The sequence below is a fragment of the Stegostoma tigrinum genome, chromosome 42 (genome assembly GCF_030684315.1).
Source record: "Stegostoma tigrinum isolate sSteTig4 chromosome 42, sSteTig4.hap1, whole genome shotgun sequence".
Taxonomy (NCBI): domain Eukaryota; kingdom Metazoa; phylum Chordata; class Chondrichthyes; order Orectolobiformes; family Stegostomatidae; genus Stegostoma; species Stegostoma tigrinum.
The window spans coordinates 8,693,813-8,713,879 of NC_081395.1; the positions used below are offsets into that span (position 1 = coordinate 8,693,813).

At 40.9% G+C, this 20,067-nt stretch overlaps 1 protein-coding gene across 4 annotated transcripts in view; it reads left to right on the top strand.

The window, feature by feature from the left end:
- LOC125449431 (spectrin beta chain, non-erythrocytic 1-like) overlaps positions 1 to 20,067 on the top strand; it is a 289,686-nt gene that overhangs the window by 212,054 nt on the left and 57,565 nt on the right. For all 4 annotated transcript variants that reach the window (XM_059641440.1, XM_059641441.1, XM_048525213.2 and 1 more), the window contains 7 exons: positions 4,022 to 4,195; positions 6,058 to 6,149; positions 8,375 to 8,455; positions 9,521 to 9,636; positions 13,295 to 13,407; positions 15,905 to 16,092; positions 18,277 to 18,394. In XM_059641440.1, coding sequence (XP_059497423.1) covers positions 4,022 to 4,195; positions 6,058 to 6,149; positions 8,375 to 8,455; positions 9,521 to 9,636; positions 13,295 to 13,407; positions 15,905 to 16,092; positions 18,277 to 18,394 — 882 coding nt within the window. The remainder of the gene's footprint in view (positions 1 to 4,021; positions 4,196 to 6,057; positions 6,150 to 8,374; positions 8,456 to 9,520; positions 9,637 to 13,294; positions 13,408 to 15,904; positions 16,093 to 18,276; positions 18,395 to 20,067) is intronic.

Consider the following 20,067-nt stretch of genomic DNA (forward strand, 5'->3'; position numbering starts at 1 on the left):
CAGCGGAAGTATGTCCCAACCATCTAAACCCTGAGTAAAGACTTCTACAGACCACCCCAAGTGATTCAGAAAGGTTGATCAATTAAGCTGAATTACATTGTGCATTTGGATTTTTATTTTGGCAGTAGCTCCACGCACCAGGTCAGGGATTAGCAGATTTTAGAAATCGCATTGTGCAGCTATTTGTTTTTATTGTAAGCATAGTCTTTATCAGCTAACGTCATCAATGTCCTTCAGTTTAATATTTTGGGCTTGCAATAAACCAGATCTTTTGGGAATGATGTAGTTTCTTATAGTACATCTCCAATGTTGGAGAAATCAGTGGGAAGCAGTGTCAACTATAAAATGGTTATTAGATGTCATTATGGGTTGTTGTTGGGACCTTTTGCTAAACTTTTGCTAACTGTTATCTATGTAATTTATACCTTAATTTGTAATTAAACAAAAAACAGCGAGGAGTCATGCCAGGAATAGTGAACATTATGCTTTTGTAATCTCACTGTCTACAGTGACTGATAAACACAGTAGAATAATTTGTTTTATTGAGTACCGTAGACCAGGAGGGCTTCAGGTTTGATTCCTGATCTGTAGCAAGGAGACATCTTGGTTGGGGAGTACAGTTGTCTCTCTTGGCTAAGGTGGACAAATTTGAAGAAGGCATTTTGCTTCTGATTGTTATCCAGTGATCTATGTTAGAAAGTGTCAGGATGTCAGTGAATCTCCAGCCCTCACTCTGTTCACAAACTATATGCACAATTGCATTACATATTCAGAAATGAAGAATGGGCAAAGGCCACAGAACTGTACCCCAGCCCCTTCGGATTAGGAATGTGATGAATGTTAAATTATGCTCCAGATACTGTGTACATTTGTGGTTTCTATTTCACAAAAAGAGTACAGAACAGTGGTGAAAGTGCAAAAATATGTACAAGGATGACACTACTGAATTATAACTATGGGGGAAAAATAGACAGCTGTTATTGTTTTCTGTAGAAAACAGATGTTGAAGACTGACCTAATAAATGGGCCTTTAAAATTATGAAGATGTTAATAGCGTAAATGTTCCACTTGTGTAGGGGAAAGACCAGAGTTAGGGGCCAAATATGCAAGGTAGTCATGATTAAATCCGACTGAGAATTCAGGAGTAATAGCTTTCGAGAATGTGGAACTTGCTATCATAGGAGAGGTTGAAGCAAACAACAGAGACACATAGCAACGGGAGCTGGATAAACTACACTGGAGAAAGGATTAGAAGGATATGCTGATGAACTGAAGTGAAGAGGGTTTTGAAAAAGCTTGTCTCAAGCATAATCACTGGAGTGACCCTTTTGGCTGAATGGGCTGATTCTGTGCAGCAAATTTTATGTGAGGACAAAAATGAAAACAAACCTTATTAGCAGAACACTAAATTGCACATCTTCTATGCCACTTGCCTCGCATCCAGGTGGACTTCTCTCTCAGCAATCCTGTTAAACCTTAATTTCCTGTTTACCACTAGATGGAATCTTTTTAACCCATCAACACTACTATTAATTTCATCAGTTTAAATTGAGAGCACATTGAGGGAGTTCAGGAACTAATATCCTCCTACGCTGCTGTTTAATGTGTTAAACCTGTGGCTGCTGCCAAGTTGGATATCTCTATGATCTGTTTGCCTAAACCAAGTAAAAATTTGGCCTCATTTTCTGTACAAATCATACTTCCAACATCTTCTGCCATGTAACGCATTATGCTATCTAACAAACTTACTTTCCTGGTTATTTTACCAAAATCTATACCTATTGAAATGGATCGGCAGCTCGGCAGCTAGCCAGTGAGTTTTATTTTGCAAATATATCTAATTCATTTATTTCTAGCGTCCCTAATTTGTTTGCACACATTTTGCCCTGCATTTCTGGTATTTTTGTATCTTTATTTTCCTCCCAGTTAATTTCCTTTTTTTTAGTCTATTGATTCATCTTTTTTCTCTTTAACCATGTTTAAACTGGGGAGAGCATTGCTCAGAAGTTGCTAGCTTCTACTTAAGTGGAAATACAGGTATTGACTATAAGAAGAGGATAGAAAAACTCGGGTTGTTTTCCTGGAGCGGTGGAGGCTGAAGGAAGACCTGATAGAAGTCTATAACATTATGAGGTGCATAGATAGGGTTGACGGTCAGAATCTTTTACCCAGAGTTGAAATGCCTAAAACTAGGGGGTGTGCATTTAAGGTGAGAGGGAGAAAGTTCGAAGGAGATGTGAGGGCCAAGTGTTTTTACACAGAGAGCGGTAGGAGTGTGGAATGTGCTGCCGGGGTGGTAGTGGAGGCAGATATAATATGGGCATTTAAGAAAATTTGAGATAAGCACATGAATAAGGGAGGAATGGAGGGATTTGGACTAAGGGCAGTCAAAAGGGATTAGTCTAATTTGGTGTCATGTTTGACACAACATTGTGGGCCAAAGGGCCCATTCCTGTGCTGTGCAGTTCTGTGTTCTATGTAAGTAGCATGCTGCAGGTGTTCTTTATCATTGAGATATTATCAGAAACCGATTGGAAGATGGGCCACTTTTTGCCCTGCAGTGACTACCAGTTTTTGAACTCCGCAAAGGTTGGATCTCATATGCAATTGATTTCAGACTTTGGCTTTGCATTCTGAAGGGTATATAGGGATAGGTCATTAGGTCTGTAAGGTTATCAGATTTCCTTTAGAGTTTTGAGTTGGACAGGTTGAGTTTCTATACTGCGTTTGAAGAATTCAGCTTTTGTGATTGTTGACTCACCTGGCACACTGTTCCCACTGCAGTGCATTGACAATACAGGGTAACAAAATTGTTTCCTTTGGCCCACACTGTATTTCAAAGGTTACTGACATTTGGAAAGCATTTTAAATGAGTTCCAAGGAATGTTGTAAACCATACCCAAAGACGAAAGATTTTAAGACAATTGTCAGATGCTAATGATGTAAAGTTAACCTCTCCCATGTTTGAAGCTTGAGTATTTTCAGTATTCCTGCAGGAAATCTGTGCTTGAAGGATCGGAGATAGCATGACAACATTGTTGCCTGAATCTCCAGTCCACGCTTACTCCATGCATGTATCTCCACTGGGAGCACAGTTATGGTGTTAAGTGCAGTAAGGAACCTTAGAAAGCCTATGCAAACTAGATTTAGTATGAGGCTAGACTAGGTGGCTGTGGAATGAAGCGTTCATTAGGCACACAGCATTGCACCGCTTTAGAAGTGTTATGTGGGCAAAATTCATATAGTCTGGATCAGTCACATCTGTGTGCTCTGTGCCTTCTTCCATTGAGTTAACTTGCTGCGTGCAAGTGTGTTGTTAAGTGAGTAACAAGTTTTTGCTGGGAATTGAAGTGATGTGGGCTATTTATTTAATGTCAGCAGAATTGGAAAATGCATTTAATGTACCAGTTAGTCTTCCTGTTTAATTACTAGACATCTTAATCCTAATGGAATATTTTAACTTTCATAGATAACATAGGAACTATTCTTTTTGGAGTGTAAAATTAAAGCCACATCTATTTTTCCATGAACCAAATGGTAATTGCCAATGTTGAGTTTAAAAATCGTTCTCTTTTGTGTACCCAATTACTGTTTAGCTTTATTTTGTCTCTTTATAATGCTTTGACTCCTAAAAGTATTAGTTTCAACAGGAGTTGCACAAATCCTGAAGTGTGCTGTAATCTTGCAGGACTTTGTCAGCAGTCCAAAATAACATACATTTGAATATTAATTTTAATATGACAAAATATCCCAAGTTGTGTCACAACTTGGGAAGGGAAGGAGCACCAGAACGTGCATCAAATGACAGATGAGGAAAGACATTTGTTACTTTATTGATCTTGATAATGTTTTGCAATTAAAACAGGTTGCTTGATCTCCATTCAGTACGTTGTGATGCACTGCCTGTATAGGTTTTCCTTGATAAACATGTGCCCTACAAATGACTGAATTGCCATGAGTTGTTAGACTTAAGTAATGACCTGTTATGATATTAACCCAAGCTCTCTGCTTCTATTTCCAGCCCAAACCCACCAAAGGACGGATGCGGATTCACTGTTTAGAGAATGTGGATAAGGCCCTGCAATTCTTGAAAGAGCAGAAAGTCCATCTGGAAAACATGGGCTCTCATGACATTGTAGATGGGAACCACCGGCTTACACTGGGCTTAATATGGACCATCATCCTTCGATTTCAAGTACTCACTGCAGCAGTTGTTACATCAAGATGGTTTTATTTTTCCAATTTATTTATGAGTAGTAGTGAATGAATGACATATTCCATTTACATATGATATTGGCCCAACCAGCCCATGCAGGTGTTTATGCTACATTGAAGCCTTTTTCCATCTAAGTCTACCTTCATAACTATCTTCGCAAATGATTGTCTAGTTTCCCCTTAAATGCACCTATGCAATTTAATCAGTCTCTATGACAGCAAATCTCAAATTCTCACTGCTTTTGAGTGAAGAGGTTTCTAAATTCTCATACTGAATTTGTTGATAAACATCTTCTATTCATCCCCTCTAGTTATGCTCTTTTCCACAAGAGGACACGTTAACTTAGGCCAGCAAGTACAGGTGTAACAGGTGAACACTGCCAAATATGGGTCAGGATAAGGCCGACCAATGGACTAATATGGGAAAATGCAAAATTGTTCATTTTTGAAGGGAAACCTAAATAACAGGATATTATTTAAATGGAGAGAAGCTACAAGAAGTTGCAATACAAGGGGATGTGGGAATATTTATGTACAAAACTCACAAAGATAGCACACAAGTGCTGCATGTAATCAGGAAGGCTAATGGAATGTTGGCCTATATTTAAAGGGGTTTGGAGTATAGGTAGGGAAGTCTTTCTGCAACTGTACAAGGTGCTGGCGAAACCACATCTGAAGTACTAAATTAATTTTCCTTAATTTAAGAAAAGGTAGCATTTCACTGAAGATAATTCAGAAAAGGTTCACTCAGATGATCCCTTGTATGGAGGAATTGTCTTAGGAGCAATGATTGAACAATTTAGGACTCAATGGAATTTAGAAGTTTGAGACATGAGCTCATTGAAACATATAGGAATTTTAAGGGGCTTCACAGGGTAAATGAGAGGATGTTTCCCCTCATGGGAGAGACTAGGTCTAGAGGTCATAGTGTCAAAATAAAGGGAAATGGAATTTAAGACTGAGTTTTGGAGGAATTTCGCTCAGATGATGGTAGGTCTTTGAAACTCCTTGCCACAGAGAACTGTGGGTACAGAGTCCTACTGTATATTTAAGGTTGTGATAGATTATTTGTTCAGGAGGAAAATCAAGGAACGGCAGGAAAGTGGACATAAGGAATACCAGATAAGCCATAATCTTGTGGATGGTGGAGCAGTTTTGAGGGTCTGAATGACATACACCTGTTCCTGTTTCTTATGATGAAAAATGGGAAATGGGAGGCAAACTAAGAGAACTTTGAAATTATCAAGTCTGAAGGTAACAAAGGCAAAAGTGAGTGATTCAGTAAAAGATGGACTGAATTGCAAATATGAAGCAGGAGGAACCCTGCATGTTGTGGGAGTGATTTTCCAGAGGCAGCAAAAGGCTACAGTCTGTTGAGGTCACAAGTATTCAGATTCCATGCATATATGATCATCCTTCATTGTTCTTTATCAGAAGTATCTTTGTCAAAAACATGTTTAAGTCGAGCACGCCTCTGAACACTTACCCTGCATTATTGGAGGAATTTAATATCACAGTTGCTTGCCTTACCTTATTTGCTATGTTTTCTGGTTTGTGAACAAACTGGATGGGGCTGCTTCTTGATGGAAAAACCACCTTGTTTTCACTCTGTTTCTCTCTCTCACTCTTCTTGCTCCTACCACCAAATTAAAAATCCCAAATGAAGGCACCGACACACAAGGCATTTTTAATTGCCACACGAGGGTAAATGGTCTTTCCACAGTGAGTCAGTATTTGAGGTTATCTTGAAGCCTTAATAATGAATTGCATTTGTTTGCAATAAGTTACATAGTCCTTGATCTTGCTTATGTATTTTACTTATCATGGCTTTTGTTTCAAAAGATCCAAGATATCAGTGTTGAAACAGAGGATAACAAAGAAAAGAAATCTGCCAAAGATGCGCTTCTGCTCTGGTGCCAAATGAAGACAGCAGGGTAAGCAGAATTGGAAAATTGCCAGAGGGAATTAAGTGGCAAATCCTGCAAAGTCCATAGATAGATGAAAAACAGACAGTTCTTGAAATGCATAGCAGATTAATCAACATCTGACAAATCAATGTTTAGCGTACATAATTTTATTAGAACCTGTGTTTATAAAATCTCTACGTCAAACACCATTCTGAGTTTTAATCTGAGGCCTTCTGTCGGAATAAAGGGAGCATTCACTGTATCAATCTGTGCTACCCTTACTTAGTGGTTGGTTGACTGTCACTGATAATCAAGTGTTTCCACCCTGCACAAAATGCCATTTATGTAAGAAATTTATGAACAGCAATGGTTAGCATATTTTCCCTGTGTTTGTGTGGGTTTCTTCTGGGTGCTCCGCTTTCCTCCCGCAGTCCAAAGATGTGCAGGTTGGTGGATTGGCCATGGGAAATGTCGGATTACAGAGATAGGGTGGGTCTAGGTGGGATGCTGTTCGGAGGTGTGGTGTGGATTTGATTGGCTGAGTAGCCTGCTTCCACACTGTAGGGATTCTATGATTTTATGAAATATGCAAGTTGACAAGTAAGTTATGCACTGAACTAAGCACATTGACAAAGGGTTTGGGTTTCATCACCCTGTGAGAGGTCTTCAGAACGTGAATTTCTGTGTGACAGTTATTATTGAGTCAGTCAGAACGTAATCTAATCCATGCCAAACATAATCCCAAACTAAGATAACAAAGTGTGAAGCTGGATGGACACAGCAGGCCAAGCAGCATCTTAGGAGCACAAAAGTTGATGTTTCGGGCCTAGGCTCTTCATCAGAAAAGGGGGATGGGGCGGAGGGCCCCACATCGCCAATTGGGCCTGAAAAAGGTGGTTGGACATGCCTTCTCTGATCAGCCTGGTTACAGAGCGGCTAGGGAGGCCTTTCGGCCCATTCAGTCCATTCTGCCATCCAGAAAGACCCTAGTTGAGCCAGGTGCTAACTACACTACATGACTCCCTCCCTCATAATTTTTATCAACAGAAATCAGCCAGCGTTCAAAATAGAATTCATTTATTTTTTAGTTGCTAAATAGCTGCAGTGTGAACAAGATAAAATATTGAATACAATGTTTTCAAAAACACATTTCAGTGCAAAATAAGTAGTTTTGAGATTAAATGTTTTCAAATACAGGCATTTTTGACAGAATTTTAAATGTATCATAATTAAGTGCAAATTCTCACACATCACTCTCATTTTTTTTTCAAAGTAGGGCTGAAGAACCAACACCCCCTTTTCTGATGAAGGTTCTAGGCCCAAAATGTCGGCTTTTGTGCTCCTAAGATGCTGCTTGGCCTGCCGTGTTCATCCAGCTCCACACTTTGTTATCTTGGATTCTCCAGCATCTGCAGTTCCCATTATCTATAATCCCAAGCTAAACTTGTCCCACCTGCCTGCACTTGGCCCAGATCCCTTCAAACATTTCTCATTCACGTACTTATCTGAATGTCTTTTAAATATTGTAACACTACCTGCATCTACCACACAGTCTGGAAGTTCATTCCACATTCTGTGTAAAATAAAAAAGTTGCTCCTCATTAACTCTTTCTCCTCTTGCCTAAAAAATGTGCCCCCTAGACTTGAAATCCCCCACCCTAGAGAAAAGACACCTGCCATTCACCTTACTTACATCCCTCACGATTTTATAAACCTCTATAATGTCACCTCTCAACCTCCAATGTTCTAGTGGAAAAAGTGGAAGCCTATCTAGCCTCTCCCCACAACCAAACTAATTGATGTTCTGGAAACTCTCAGTTCTGACAGCTCCTCCCCTTCATCCACCAGTTGCTGGTTCGGTGAACTCTTGTACCTTTTGTAATAGATTTTGAACAGGCAATCATGTAAACAGTTTGGTTTTCTCTATCAGTCCATCCTGATCTCAGCTCTACAAAACATGTGCTTGCTGTTTCACTAGAATGCCTTCAGTCGGGTGGTGACATTGTGCTTATTACAGTTACTAATCAGAGAATCTATTCACTACCTATTCAGTTACCTGCTCAGAGAGCATCCCTCACAATCTATTGTGTGAAAAATAGCTGTTAGCTTGTCATTTTTCAATTCTTGCACATCTCTCCTGTCTTCTCCACCATCATCACCATCGTCGCCACTGCTGTCACCACTCAAAATCAGGCCCAGTCTGGTACTGAGTTGAAACTCTTTGACTTTTGGTTGTTCATTTGGTTTTGCAGGTATCCCAATGTTAATGTTCACAACTTCACCACCAGCTGGAGAGATGGACTGGCCTTCAATGCAATTGTCCACAAACACAGGTATCTTATCTTTCCTTCAGAATTCAGGGAGATTTTAACAGAATTGAATGCTTCAAGATAACATTATCCAACAGTTTGCATAATAAGTGCCAGTATTGAATTAAAGGTGCAGTAGTAGCTAGTAATATTTTCATAAAATAGATTACATGGTATCATTAAAATTAGTGGATGATTTATCAATAAATAAATCCAAGAAATGTGGATGTTAGAAATTTAAAATAAAAGCAGAAATCACTGTAGAAACTCATACTTTCCAACTGGATTGTGGGAAACATTCCTTGTAGAAATCAATTAACATAGCACAGAATTGAAGTCGAATGTCAGGACCTTCTGGGCTGTGAATCTGGAACACACTATCAGCAGGTGAATCAACTGGCTCCACATTTTTGATGTCAGACTCCAACTCCAAACCTCTCTCCCATGTTTACAATCTATCAGGATCTGTCCCAGTGATTACACGATTAAAATGTGTGATGGATTCATGTTGGAATGATAAATCAAGGGAATCCAGGGACGTGGGATCAAGTCCGGAAAGTAGAGAGACAATAGTTTAGTGATGAATGTCAGTGGATTAGGAATCTATAAATTCAGACCTGGGGGATACAAGGTTGGATGCAACCACAGAAGCTGGTGGAATTTGAATTGAATTATTAACACATCTGAAATTGAAATCTGGTCTCAGTAATGATGCAGTGACACTGTCATCAATTATTGTAAAAGTCCATTTGGTTCAATAATGTCCTTTAAGGAAGAAATCTGTCCTTATCTGATCCTGCCTATATGTAACTCCAGAGCCACAGCAGTATGATTGACAGTAATGACCTAACAAGGTACTCAGTTCAAAGGCAGTTAAATGCTAACTTGCCATTGTTGCCCATGCCCTATTAAAGTCAAAGATCAACCGTGATCTTGTGGAATGGTAAAGCACACTTGTGGGTTGATCTTATTCTGCTATTCCTTTTTTTAGTCTGGTCTTGTACAGACAGAATCTGATTTTGTCTTGTGATGTCAGCCTTGTTCTTTTCATTTGATAAGGACCATTCTTCTCTTTGTTCTTTGCTTCAGACCCGATCTGATTGACTTTGACAGACTGAAGAAGTCAAATGCTCACTACAACTTACAAAATGCTTTCAATGTGGCAGAGCAGCAACTGGGACTCACCAAACTGCTGGATCCTGAAGGTATATTAGGACAAAAATGAAGGCAAAGACTTGATCCTAATGTTTGTGATGTACTGGATTTAACTGGTGTTCATTGAAACTTTGGAGAACCTAATGGAATAGCCCCTTGTGAGACAAGTTGTGCATTTGTTTTTGCGGCTTTTGACACATTAGGTACGGGTAGTGTCCTAGGCCCAGCCAATTTTGGCTGCTTCATCAATAATCTCCCCATCATGAGGTCAGAAATGTGGATGTTTACTGATGAATGAACAATGATCAGAACCATGTGTAACTTCTCAGATACTAAAACAGCAAGATCTAGATAACTTCCAGGCTGTGATTGATAAGTGGTACATCGTACTCAGGCCATACAAATGTCAGGCAATGACCATCTCAACAAGAGAGAATTTAACTAGATCTCTGAGATTCATGCTTCTGCCATTCCCCAAGACTCCTCCTCCAGCACCTTCCAAACCTACAGCCACTACCACCTAGAAGGACAAGGGCAGCTGATGCATGGGGTCACCACCTGTGAGTACCAATCCAAGGTCACAAACTGTGCTGACTTGGAACTATATTGGTTGGTGCTTCACTGTCACTGGATCAACATCCTGGAACTCCCTTCCAAACATCATTGTGGGTACCTTTTCTGCATTGGTTCTAGACAGTAGTCACCACGTGCACTTTCTGTAGAGCACTTAGAAATGGGCAGTAACCTGGCCAGCAATGTCCACATCCCATGAATGAATCTAAAAAAGCAACTAAATTGAGCCACCTATTTAGAGAAGAAACTCATGCATTTTTGTAGAATTGTTCATGACCTCAGGATGTTTCAAAGTAATTTTGAATTGCAGTTGGTGAAAAAAATTTCAGCTGATTTGCACAAACAGCAGCATGATAATTATCAGATTTTCCTTTTGTTAAGTATCACCTCACAGTGGGCTGGTGTGCTTGAAATCAAGCTCACTGCTCTCGGAGTATTATAAATGTGAAAAGATTCAGTCAAACTATTCATAGTCCCCAATTTATCTGATGAACTCGGGTTGAAAAAGAACACTAACTAAGTTTCTGTATTTAACAATAGCTGTTATTCACAAACAAATAATTTTTAACCAAAAGCAATTAGGAAATATTATTGCTAACTAGAACTCTATCCCTTCTGAAATTGTCCCCTTCGCAAACCCAGATATAGACAGACACTGTCTGGGGTGGCATGGTGACACAGTGGTTAGCACTGCTGCCTCATTACTACAGGGACCTTGGTTCGATTCCAGCCTTGGGTGACTGTCTGTGTGGAAGTTTCTTGTTCTCCCTATGTCTGCATGGGTTTCCTCTGGGTGTTGCAGTTTCTTCTGTCAGTTCAAAGATGCAGGTTAGGTGGATTGGCCATGCTAAATTGCCCTGTAAGGTTCAGGGTTGTACAGGCTAGCTGAATTAGCCATAGTAAATGCAATGTTGTGGGAATAAGATTGGGGGATGGGTCTGGATACAGTGCTCTTTGGAGGGCTGCAGTGGATTTGATAGACGAAATGACCTGCTTCTACACTATAGGATTCTGTGGTTCCAAGATGTGGATATTACTGTTGGAACAAAATACAAAATTATGAAATATAGTTCAATAGTACTACTTTGCACTACAGGATTTCAATAAATTGCTTTCTTTCTCTTCATTTCAATTCCATTTAAATTTTTGGCCATGCTGGTTGCGAAATTGCTTTTCCTCTATCATTAGAGGAGTTTTTAACACCTCTATCAACAGAAAATTTTCAAAGAATGGTGAGATGAAATCTGCTGGCTATTACAGAGACTTTGTAATGCCTCCACACAGCAGAGAAACGCAGATTTTTTCAATGCTTTCTCATTGCAGGCTAGGCAGGTGCGTTCTCTGTTCCACTGGCTCCACACAAGACATAGCTACCTGGCCAGAAGTCTATCAGAATGTTGTTGCCAAACAGTTTTCTTTACCTTCAGAACCCAACTGCTCTTGTGGAGCTATATAATCGACTTTTGTCTGATTTCGTATATTCTCTTTTTTAGTATGAGCTCGCCCACATAGGTTTTTGTTATATATACCAGGAAAATGAAACTTTGTAAACAACTCACAATGTGCTCCAGTAAACATGATTTTTAAAACTCCAGTTGCCTCCGTAGACTAAAATGAGATTTTGACAGAGTTGGAAGTCTGGTGAGGCCTTTTTAGGAAGGCAAGGTTTTTGCTGTGTAAAAGTGAGTTGGCAATTAATGGGGATTATTGCTTGTTAAATGTTTTGTTAACAGCACAACTTATAGGAGCAGGAATAGGCCTTTTAACCCTTTTGAACGTGTTCCGTCGTTCATTGAGAACATGGCTGATGTGTGCCCTAACTTTATATATGCCTGCCTTGGCCCATATCCCTTAATACCTTTACTTAACAAGAATTATCGCGCTCAGATTTGAAATTAACAAATGATCTAACATCAACTGCCATTTGTGAAAAAGAGTTCTAAACCTCCACCACCCTTTGTGTGTAGAAGTGCTTTCTAACATCTCTTTTGAACAGTCTGGCCCTGATTTTTACATTATGCCCTCTAGTTCAAGAATCTGTGGCTAGTCAAAATAGTTATCTTTATCTACCCTGTCTTTTCCTATTAAATATCTTGAAGACCTCAATCAGAACACCCCTTAACCTCAGAAGAACTTTCTCCCAATTTTGGTCTTAAAAGTCTGAGCTTATGCCCTCCAATTCTAGGCTGTCTCAGAAGGGGAAACAACATCGCAGCATCAACCTAGTCAAGGCTTCTAAGAATTTTTCATGTTGCCTCTCATTCTTCAAAACTCCAAGAAGTAAAGTCCTAACCTACTCAATCTCTCTTCATGAGAAAATTCCTCAATACCAGGAGTCAACCTAGTGAACCTTTTCTGGACTGCCACCAACGCCAGAATGTTTTTCCGTAGATAAGAGATTTTTCTAATTTAAGTCGTCCATGGTTAATGTACTTTTTCTCGCATGTTCTCTTTATCTCTTGATTTATTCCTTGCCCTACAGTATAGCTACTTCTGGGCATCCTATGGAGTACTCCTGCCTCTGTCTTCTTCCCTTGGTTATTTCTTATCTCTATCCATACAGATTTTATATCTCCTGAGTCAAGATCATTTCTTGCTATCATATTTATCCCATCTTGTACTAACAAAGCTACCAGCCACCCTTTCCTTCCTGCCTGTACTTTCAAAAAGTGACATTCTCCTGAAAATTTAGTTTCTTGCTTTGATCTCCTTGTACCTATGCCACTGTAGTGGCATTGAGATTATACCCGTTAATCTCTATTTGTGCATTAAATCTTTTACCTTGTTCTGAATACTCCACACATTTCAGATCTGTTAATTTCTCTTTGTCCTGTCAGTTGCAATGATATCTCAACCCTTCTCTTGAGTTTGTCAGATTTAAGGAGTATGGAAGAGAGCAGTGTTTAGAAATTAGCAGAAGTTTCCATTAAAATGACTGACAGTGGAACATGATGGAAATTTGTTGAGCATTTGCACACTGTCGTGAACAGACGTTCCTTGCTTCTAAATAGTACAGTTGCAGATAGGATGTCATTTTACAGTGCTGAATTGAGACTTGATGCTGAAGATTTGTAGTATGTTTCATTAGGTGAAATGTAGATCCACATAAACTAGTTGTTTTTCTTTTGCTTCCAGATGTCAGTGTGGACCAGCCTGACGAAAAATCAATCATCACTTACGTTGCTACTTATTATCACTATTTCTCTAAGATGAAGGCACTGGCAGTAGAAGGGAAACGAATTGGGAAGGTATGAGGAGGAATAATGGTCGAGTGTAAGAAAAATGATGAGCACCGTAATATTTACAAAGACGCTGCTCATAATAAATCCTGACTGCAAACAAATGTTTTTGTCAAATGCAGTCATTTCCTTGCATGACGGATGTGTTGTCTGCTACAGCTGATCTTACTTTTCTCTAGTGGGGTGAACTCCTGAATGTGGTGTAACTCCATGGGCTTTTGAAAAGAATTGTTCCCTTTGGTTAGGCAAGAATTTGATTAAAAACTGGAAGAACTACTGGATGCTGTAAATCAGAAACAAAAACAGAAGTTTCTGAAAAAGCTCACCAGATCTGGCAGCATTGTGAAGAGAAATCAGAGTTAACATTCCGGATCGAGTGACCCTTCCTCAGGACTGACGGAAGCTAGGAAAACGTCAGTTAATATGCAGAAAATAGGGTGAGGGGAGGGGGAAGGAGTAAACAATAGGTGGGGATAGAGCCCAAAGAGACAGAAGAGCAATTGGACAGACAAAAGAGTGGATAACAATCTGGCTAGGTAGGTGAGTAGCTGTCAATGGAGACTGTACAGTCCAGGGAGCTGTGGGAGTCAATGGGCTTATAATGGATATTAGTTGCCTGTCTATCTCCAGAAATGCAAACAGAGATGTTGAGGAAGAGAAAGGAGGAGTCAGAGATAGACCAGGTGAATGTGAGGGCAGGGTCGAAATTGGAAGTGAAATCGATGAACTTATCCAATTCTAGACGAGACAGGGTAGCAGCACCAATAATGTCATTGATACATTGGAGAAAGAGTTGTCGGTGGGATCCAGAATATGATGGAACAAGAAATGTTCCAGATATCCCACGAAGAGACAGACATAAGGATAGGATTCTTGGCAGCGTGGAGGAACAGAGGGATCTTGGTGTGCAGATACATAGATCCCTTAAAATGGCCACCCAAGTGGACAGGGTTGTTAAGAAAGCATATGGTGTTTTGGCTTTCATTAACAGGGGGATTGAGTTTAAGAGTCGTGAGATCTTGTTGCAGCTCTATAAAACTTTGGTTAGACCGCACTTGGAATACTGCGTCCAGTTCTGGGCGCCCTATTATAGGAAAGATGTGGATGCTTTGGAGAGGGTTCAGAGGAGGTTTACCAGGATGCTGCCTGGACTGGAGGGCTTATCTTATGAAGAGAGGTTGACTGAGCTCGGTCTCTTTTCATTGGAGAAAAGGAGGAGGAGAGGGGACCTAATTGAGGTATACAAGATAATGAGAGGCATAGATAGAGTTGATAGCCAGAGACTATTTCCCAGGGCAGAAATGGCTAGCACGAGGGGTCATAGTTTTAAGCTGGTTGGTGGAAAGTATAGAGGGGATGTCAGAGGCAGGTTCTTTACGCAGAGAGTTGTGAGAGCATGGAATGCGTTGCCAGCAGCAGTTGTGGAAGCAAGGTCATTGGGGTCATTTAAGAGACTGCTGGACATGCATATGGTCACAGAAATTTGAGGGTGCATCCATGAGGATCAATGGTCGGCACAACATTGTGGGCTGAAGGGCCTGTTCTGTGCTGTACTGTTCTATGTTCTATGTTCTACATAACTGGGTCCCATGCAGGTAGCCATGGCCAGTCCTCTGACCTGAAGAAAATGAGAGGAGTTAAAGACTTGTTGAGGATGATGACTAGCTCAGCCAAGTAGAGGATGGTGGTGGTGGGTGGGGAACGTTCAGGCCTTTGCTTCACAAAGAAGCAGAGAGCCCTGAGACCATCCTGTTTGGGGATGGATGTGTAAAGGGATTGCATGTCCGTGGCAAAGAGGAGGTGGCTGGAGCCAGCAAACTGGAAATCCCAAAACTGGCGTAAAGTCAGAATTTGATGCCCATCTCTAATTGCCCTTGGTCTCTGCAGCTTGCTAGACAGTTAAGAGTCATCTACATTGTGGTGGGTCTGATGTCACATGTTGTCATCCCCAAACAACATCAATGAACTAGACAGGTTTTTACAATAATCAGTGGTCATTGTCACAGTCTCCATTGGCTGAAACTTATTTATATTCCAGAATTATTGATTGAATTCAAATTCCACCAGCCACCCGGGTGAGTGTGAACCATTATTTGCAGATCATTAGCCAAGACCTCTAGATTGCAAGTCCAGTAGCACTGCTCTTATGCTGCTGTTGTCCAATAACTTTGTCATGGGTCTCTTAGCCCACTGTGAACTAGACACATTGGAGCTAGTCCTCTTCACTGAATATAGATCATTTGAGAGCCCTGGTGTTCCTACCTTTTTTTTGGCCTAGGTGGACAAATGAAGCATAGTACCCTGACTGCTGTGATCAGTTAATTACACAGAACATTTTCTGTCCTTGTGGTTTGGTATGAAATCTGCATTGTTTGTGAAGCATTTTTGTTTCAATGTGAGCATTAATCTAGAACTCACCACCCATTTATTTTCTGAGTCTTTTAGCTGTATTCTTTCTGCGTTCTCCATGCACCAGTGAGTAATTGTGCCGTTTTCTCTGACCCAGGTGTTGGACTATGCAATTGAGGCAGACAACATGATTGACAAATATGAAACTCTTGCGTCTGACCTCCTGCAGTGGATTGAGCACACCATCATTACACTGAATGATCGCAAACTGGCAAACTCATTGAATGGGGTTCAGAATCAACTTCAAGCATTCAATACCTACCGCACTGTGGAAAAACCACCCAAGTAAGCAAGCTGCCCTGAGTCCCTCATCATTAGTTATGCTTTGTTTGTGGAACCTGTGTAGATTTAGAGTTTACATCTAACTGTCCCATTTTAAACATCACAATTTACAAGGGTTGAAAGCACTTTGTTGAGATAAAGAGGAAGAAAACAAGCAAGAGTTTAATGACCTTGATAACCTGGCCTCAGGCTAAGGGACAGGAAGCAACAATTTACAAGCACCTCAGACTGATTCCTGTGAAGTGACTATTCAGACATCTTTGTCGTGGGCAGTAATATTGGTAATGTCAAAAGGTCAGGCCGTGGGAGCTAAATATTCCATCCAGCTTCTCAATTGCATAACAACGTACAGTTTTATTTGGATTTATTTCACATGAGCAGGCTTATCACCAGGTTATGCAAATAGCTTTGTGTCATTCCAAACTATAATTCATTTGTTACTCCCAGGCCATAATCATCTGGGCCTGGAAGGCAGGAAGCAAACTTTAATTAGGCAGAACCAAAGCCCCATCACCTTCCCCACTTTGCCTGAATTACGTTTTGTTTGGGGAGGAGAGACTCAAGCTGTATATTCCTACTCTGCTCCCAATTGGATAATCAATATTATAGGCTGCCATTTGTGTTGGGGGGGGGTGTTCTATTACAAAAATCTAGGGCAAGGGTTGATTGCTGACAGCTATATCTCTACCCTTGCATTTAACCTACTGTACTGTCTCTTGCCATGATTGCACAGCCCAGAAACCCTCCCCAGGTAACACTTTTTGCTTGTATAATCCTCCATCCTGGGAGTCACTGGTCGGTTTGACTGGCAGCTCCTGATTGGATGACAACTCATGATGGTTGTGACCTTTCTCCCATTCTGGATCCTGGTAGAACCTGTGAGCAATCAATCAGCTGTCTGGAAGCATTAAGATCCAGCAGAATTTCCCAACTTTGTCAGACAAGAAATTCCCATCTCCAAACTCTCCTGCTTTCCAACTTAGGCAGAAACCAAGAAGGCTTTACCCTAGTTTTGATATGTATGTTGCATATTGTTACTTTTTGGCTCTGAGCCATTCCCTCCTTCTTATGCCAGATTCTCTCGAGATACATCTTTTCCAAAGGAATAGAAGAGGGTAAATTGCAGTCTGTCTCAGGCAATGAAACTTGTGAAGATTCTGACTGTTGGAAAGTGCGGGACCGTACAACACACATGGGTGTCTCATGATTTTCCCTCCTTTTATCGGCACCGCACACCTGAACCTTGCTTGATCTGTCACTGGGGGCACTTAAAACTTAGGAGTTCACTGGCGGAAACCCTTGCAACTGAAATTGCACTGCTCGGTAGTGATTCAGATAAAGTGCTGGGTGGGAATTGGCCGCATAGTTTTCATTTGATTCTGTGGGCTCACTTCCATTTGTTTCCAAGTCACAGAAAGACCAGAGTAGTAAGGCCTGTGTCTCCTAAGCAGCCATGTAAGGCCTCATGTCCTTCCCTTTAGGACATGAGTGAATTCTAAATGGTTTTAAAACAATTCATGTTTGTTCTCACGGCCACCATTACTGGGATGAGCTTTGAATTCCAGATTTTTATTAATTTGAATTTAAATTCCACTAGCTGCCATGGTATGATTTGTACCTGCACTCCCAGAACATTAGCTTGGATCTCTGGATCACTATGCCACCTTCGTGTAGATAGAGGTTATAGAATAATGCATACACCAAGCCTATTTATTTCATGTTTGAAAAGGAAAAGAGACTTTTTGCTCAGAGATAATGGGAACTGCAAATGCTGGAGAATTCAAGATAGCAAAGTGTGGAGCTGGATGAACACAGCAGGCTAAGCAGCAATCTGAAGATGTTGCTTGGCCTGCTGTGTTCATCCAGCTGCACACTTTGTTATCAGAGACCTTTTGCTCAGCAGTGATCTCAATCTCAGCAGGTTGTGTCAGATGGTCTGTAGTGGATTGGCAAGCCATTATCCACCTTTGTCTGACTTTCCATCTGCAAACTGCTTGATGCCCCTCCACCTGTCCCCTCCTGTATTATACCTTCCAACAGGGTTGAAGTTCTTTCTCAATTATGATATTTTTATTGGTAAATAGAATTGGAATAAACTGATGCAGTCAGTTTGGATCCTTATTCACCTCACACTGCTGAACTAGTAACAGCAATTAAATGAAATTCTTGCGATGTTTCCTTTGACAGGTTTACAGAAAAAGGCAATCTAGAGGTGCTACTTTTCACTATTCAAAGCAAAATGAGAGCCAACAACCAGAAAGTCTACATTCCACGAGAGGGCAAACTTATCTCCGACATTAACAAGGTGACAAACCCTGCTTTCTGACTGTATGGTCAATTAAATGTACATTATAATGTAGACTGCAGGACTGGCACATAATCACTGCTTCAAATGGCTTAATTTCCCAGCTGAAGGGAGATTCCGCTCATTGTCAGGTTTTCCTGATTTGATTATTCTGGCCATTGTTTCTCCTTGGCTTCACAAGCTACTCAGTTCCTTGCATCATTGCTATGAGGAAATAAAAATTAGCAAAGTAAAGTGACTTCTATTTACGCAACACCTCATGAAATCTCACCGCCTCCCAAAAGGCTTTACCTTTAGTACTTTTGATGTGGCCAAAGAAAGGAACACGGTAGCCAGTTTGTACGCAGCAAGCAGTGCGATGTGAGGATGTGCAAAATAAAATATTGCCAATGCTGGAAAACTGTAATTAAAACCAAAAAAATGGTATAAACACTCATTAAGTAAGGCACCATTTTTAGTAGAACATAGAACAGTACAGCACAGAACAGGCCCTTCAGCCCACAATGTTGTGCCGACCATTGATCCTCATGTATGCGCCCTCAAATTTCTGTGACCATATGCATGTCCAGCAGTCTCTTAAATGTCCCCAATGACCTTTCTTCCACAACTGCTTCTGGCAACCATTCCATGCTCTCACAACTCTCTGTGTAAACGACCTGCCTCTGACATCCCCTCTATACTTTCCTCCAACCAGCTTAAAACTATGACCCCTCGTGTTAGCCATTTCTGCCCTGGGAAATAGTCTCTGGCTATCAACTCTATCTATGCCTCTCATTATCTTGTATACCTCAATTAGGTCCCCTCTCCTCCTCCTTCTCTCTAATGAAAAAAGTCCGAGCTCAGTCAACCTCTCTCCATAAGATAAGCCCTCCAGTCCAGGCAGCATCCTGGTAAACCTCCTCTGAACCCTCTCCAAAGCATCCACATCTTTCCTATAATAGGGCGACCAGAACTGGACGCAGTATTCCAAGTGCGGTCTAATCAAAGTTTTATAGAGCTGCAACAAGATCTCACGACTCTTAAACTCAATCCTCCTGCTAATGAAAGCCAAAACACCATATGCTTTCTTAACAACCCTGTCCACTTGGGTGGCCATTTTAAGGGATCTATGTATCTGCACACCAGGATCCCTCTGTTCCTCCACACTGCCGAGGATCCTATCCTTAATCCTGTACTCAGCTTTCAAATTCGACCTTCCAAAATGCATCACCTCGCATTTATCCAGGTTGAACTCCATATTCCACCTCTCAGCCCATCTCTGCATCCTGTCAATGTCCCGCTGCAGCCTACAACAGCCCTCTACACTGTCAACGACACCTCCGACCTTTGTGTCGTCTGCAAACTTGCTGACCCATCCTTCAATCCCCTCATCCAAGTCATTAATAAAAATTACAAACAGTAGAGGCCCAAGGACAGCGCCCTGTGGAACACCACTCACCACTGACTTCCAGGCAGAATATTTTCCTTCTACTACCACTCGCTGTCATTCTGTTGGCCAGCCAATTCTGTATCCAGACAGCTAAGTTCCCCTGTATCCCATTCCTCCTGACCTTCTGAATGAGCCTACCATGGGGAACCTTATCAAATGCCTTGCTGAAGTCCATATACACCACATCCACAGATCGACCCTCATCAACTTTTCTAGTCACATCCTCAAAGAACTCAGTAAGGTT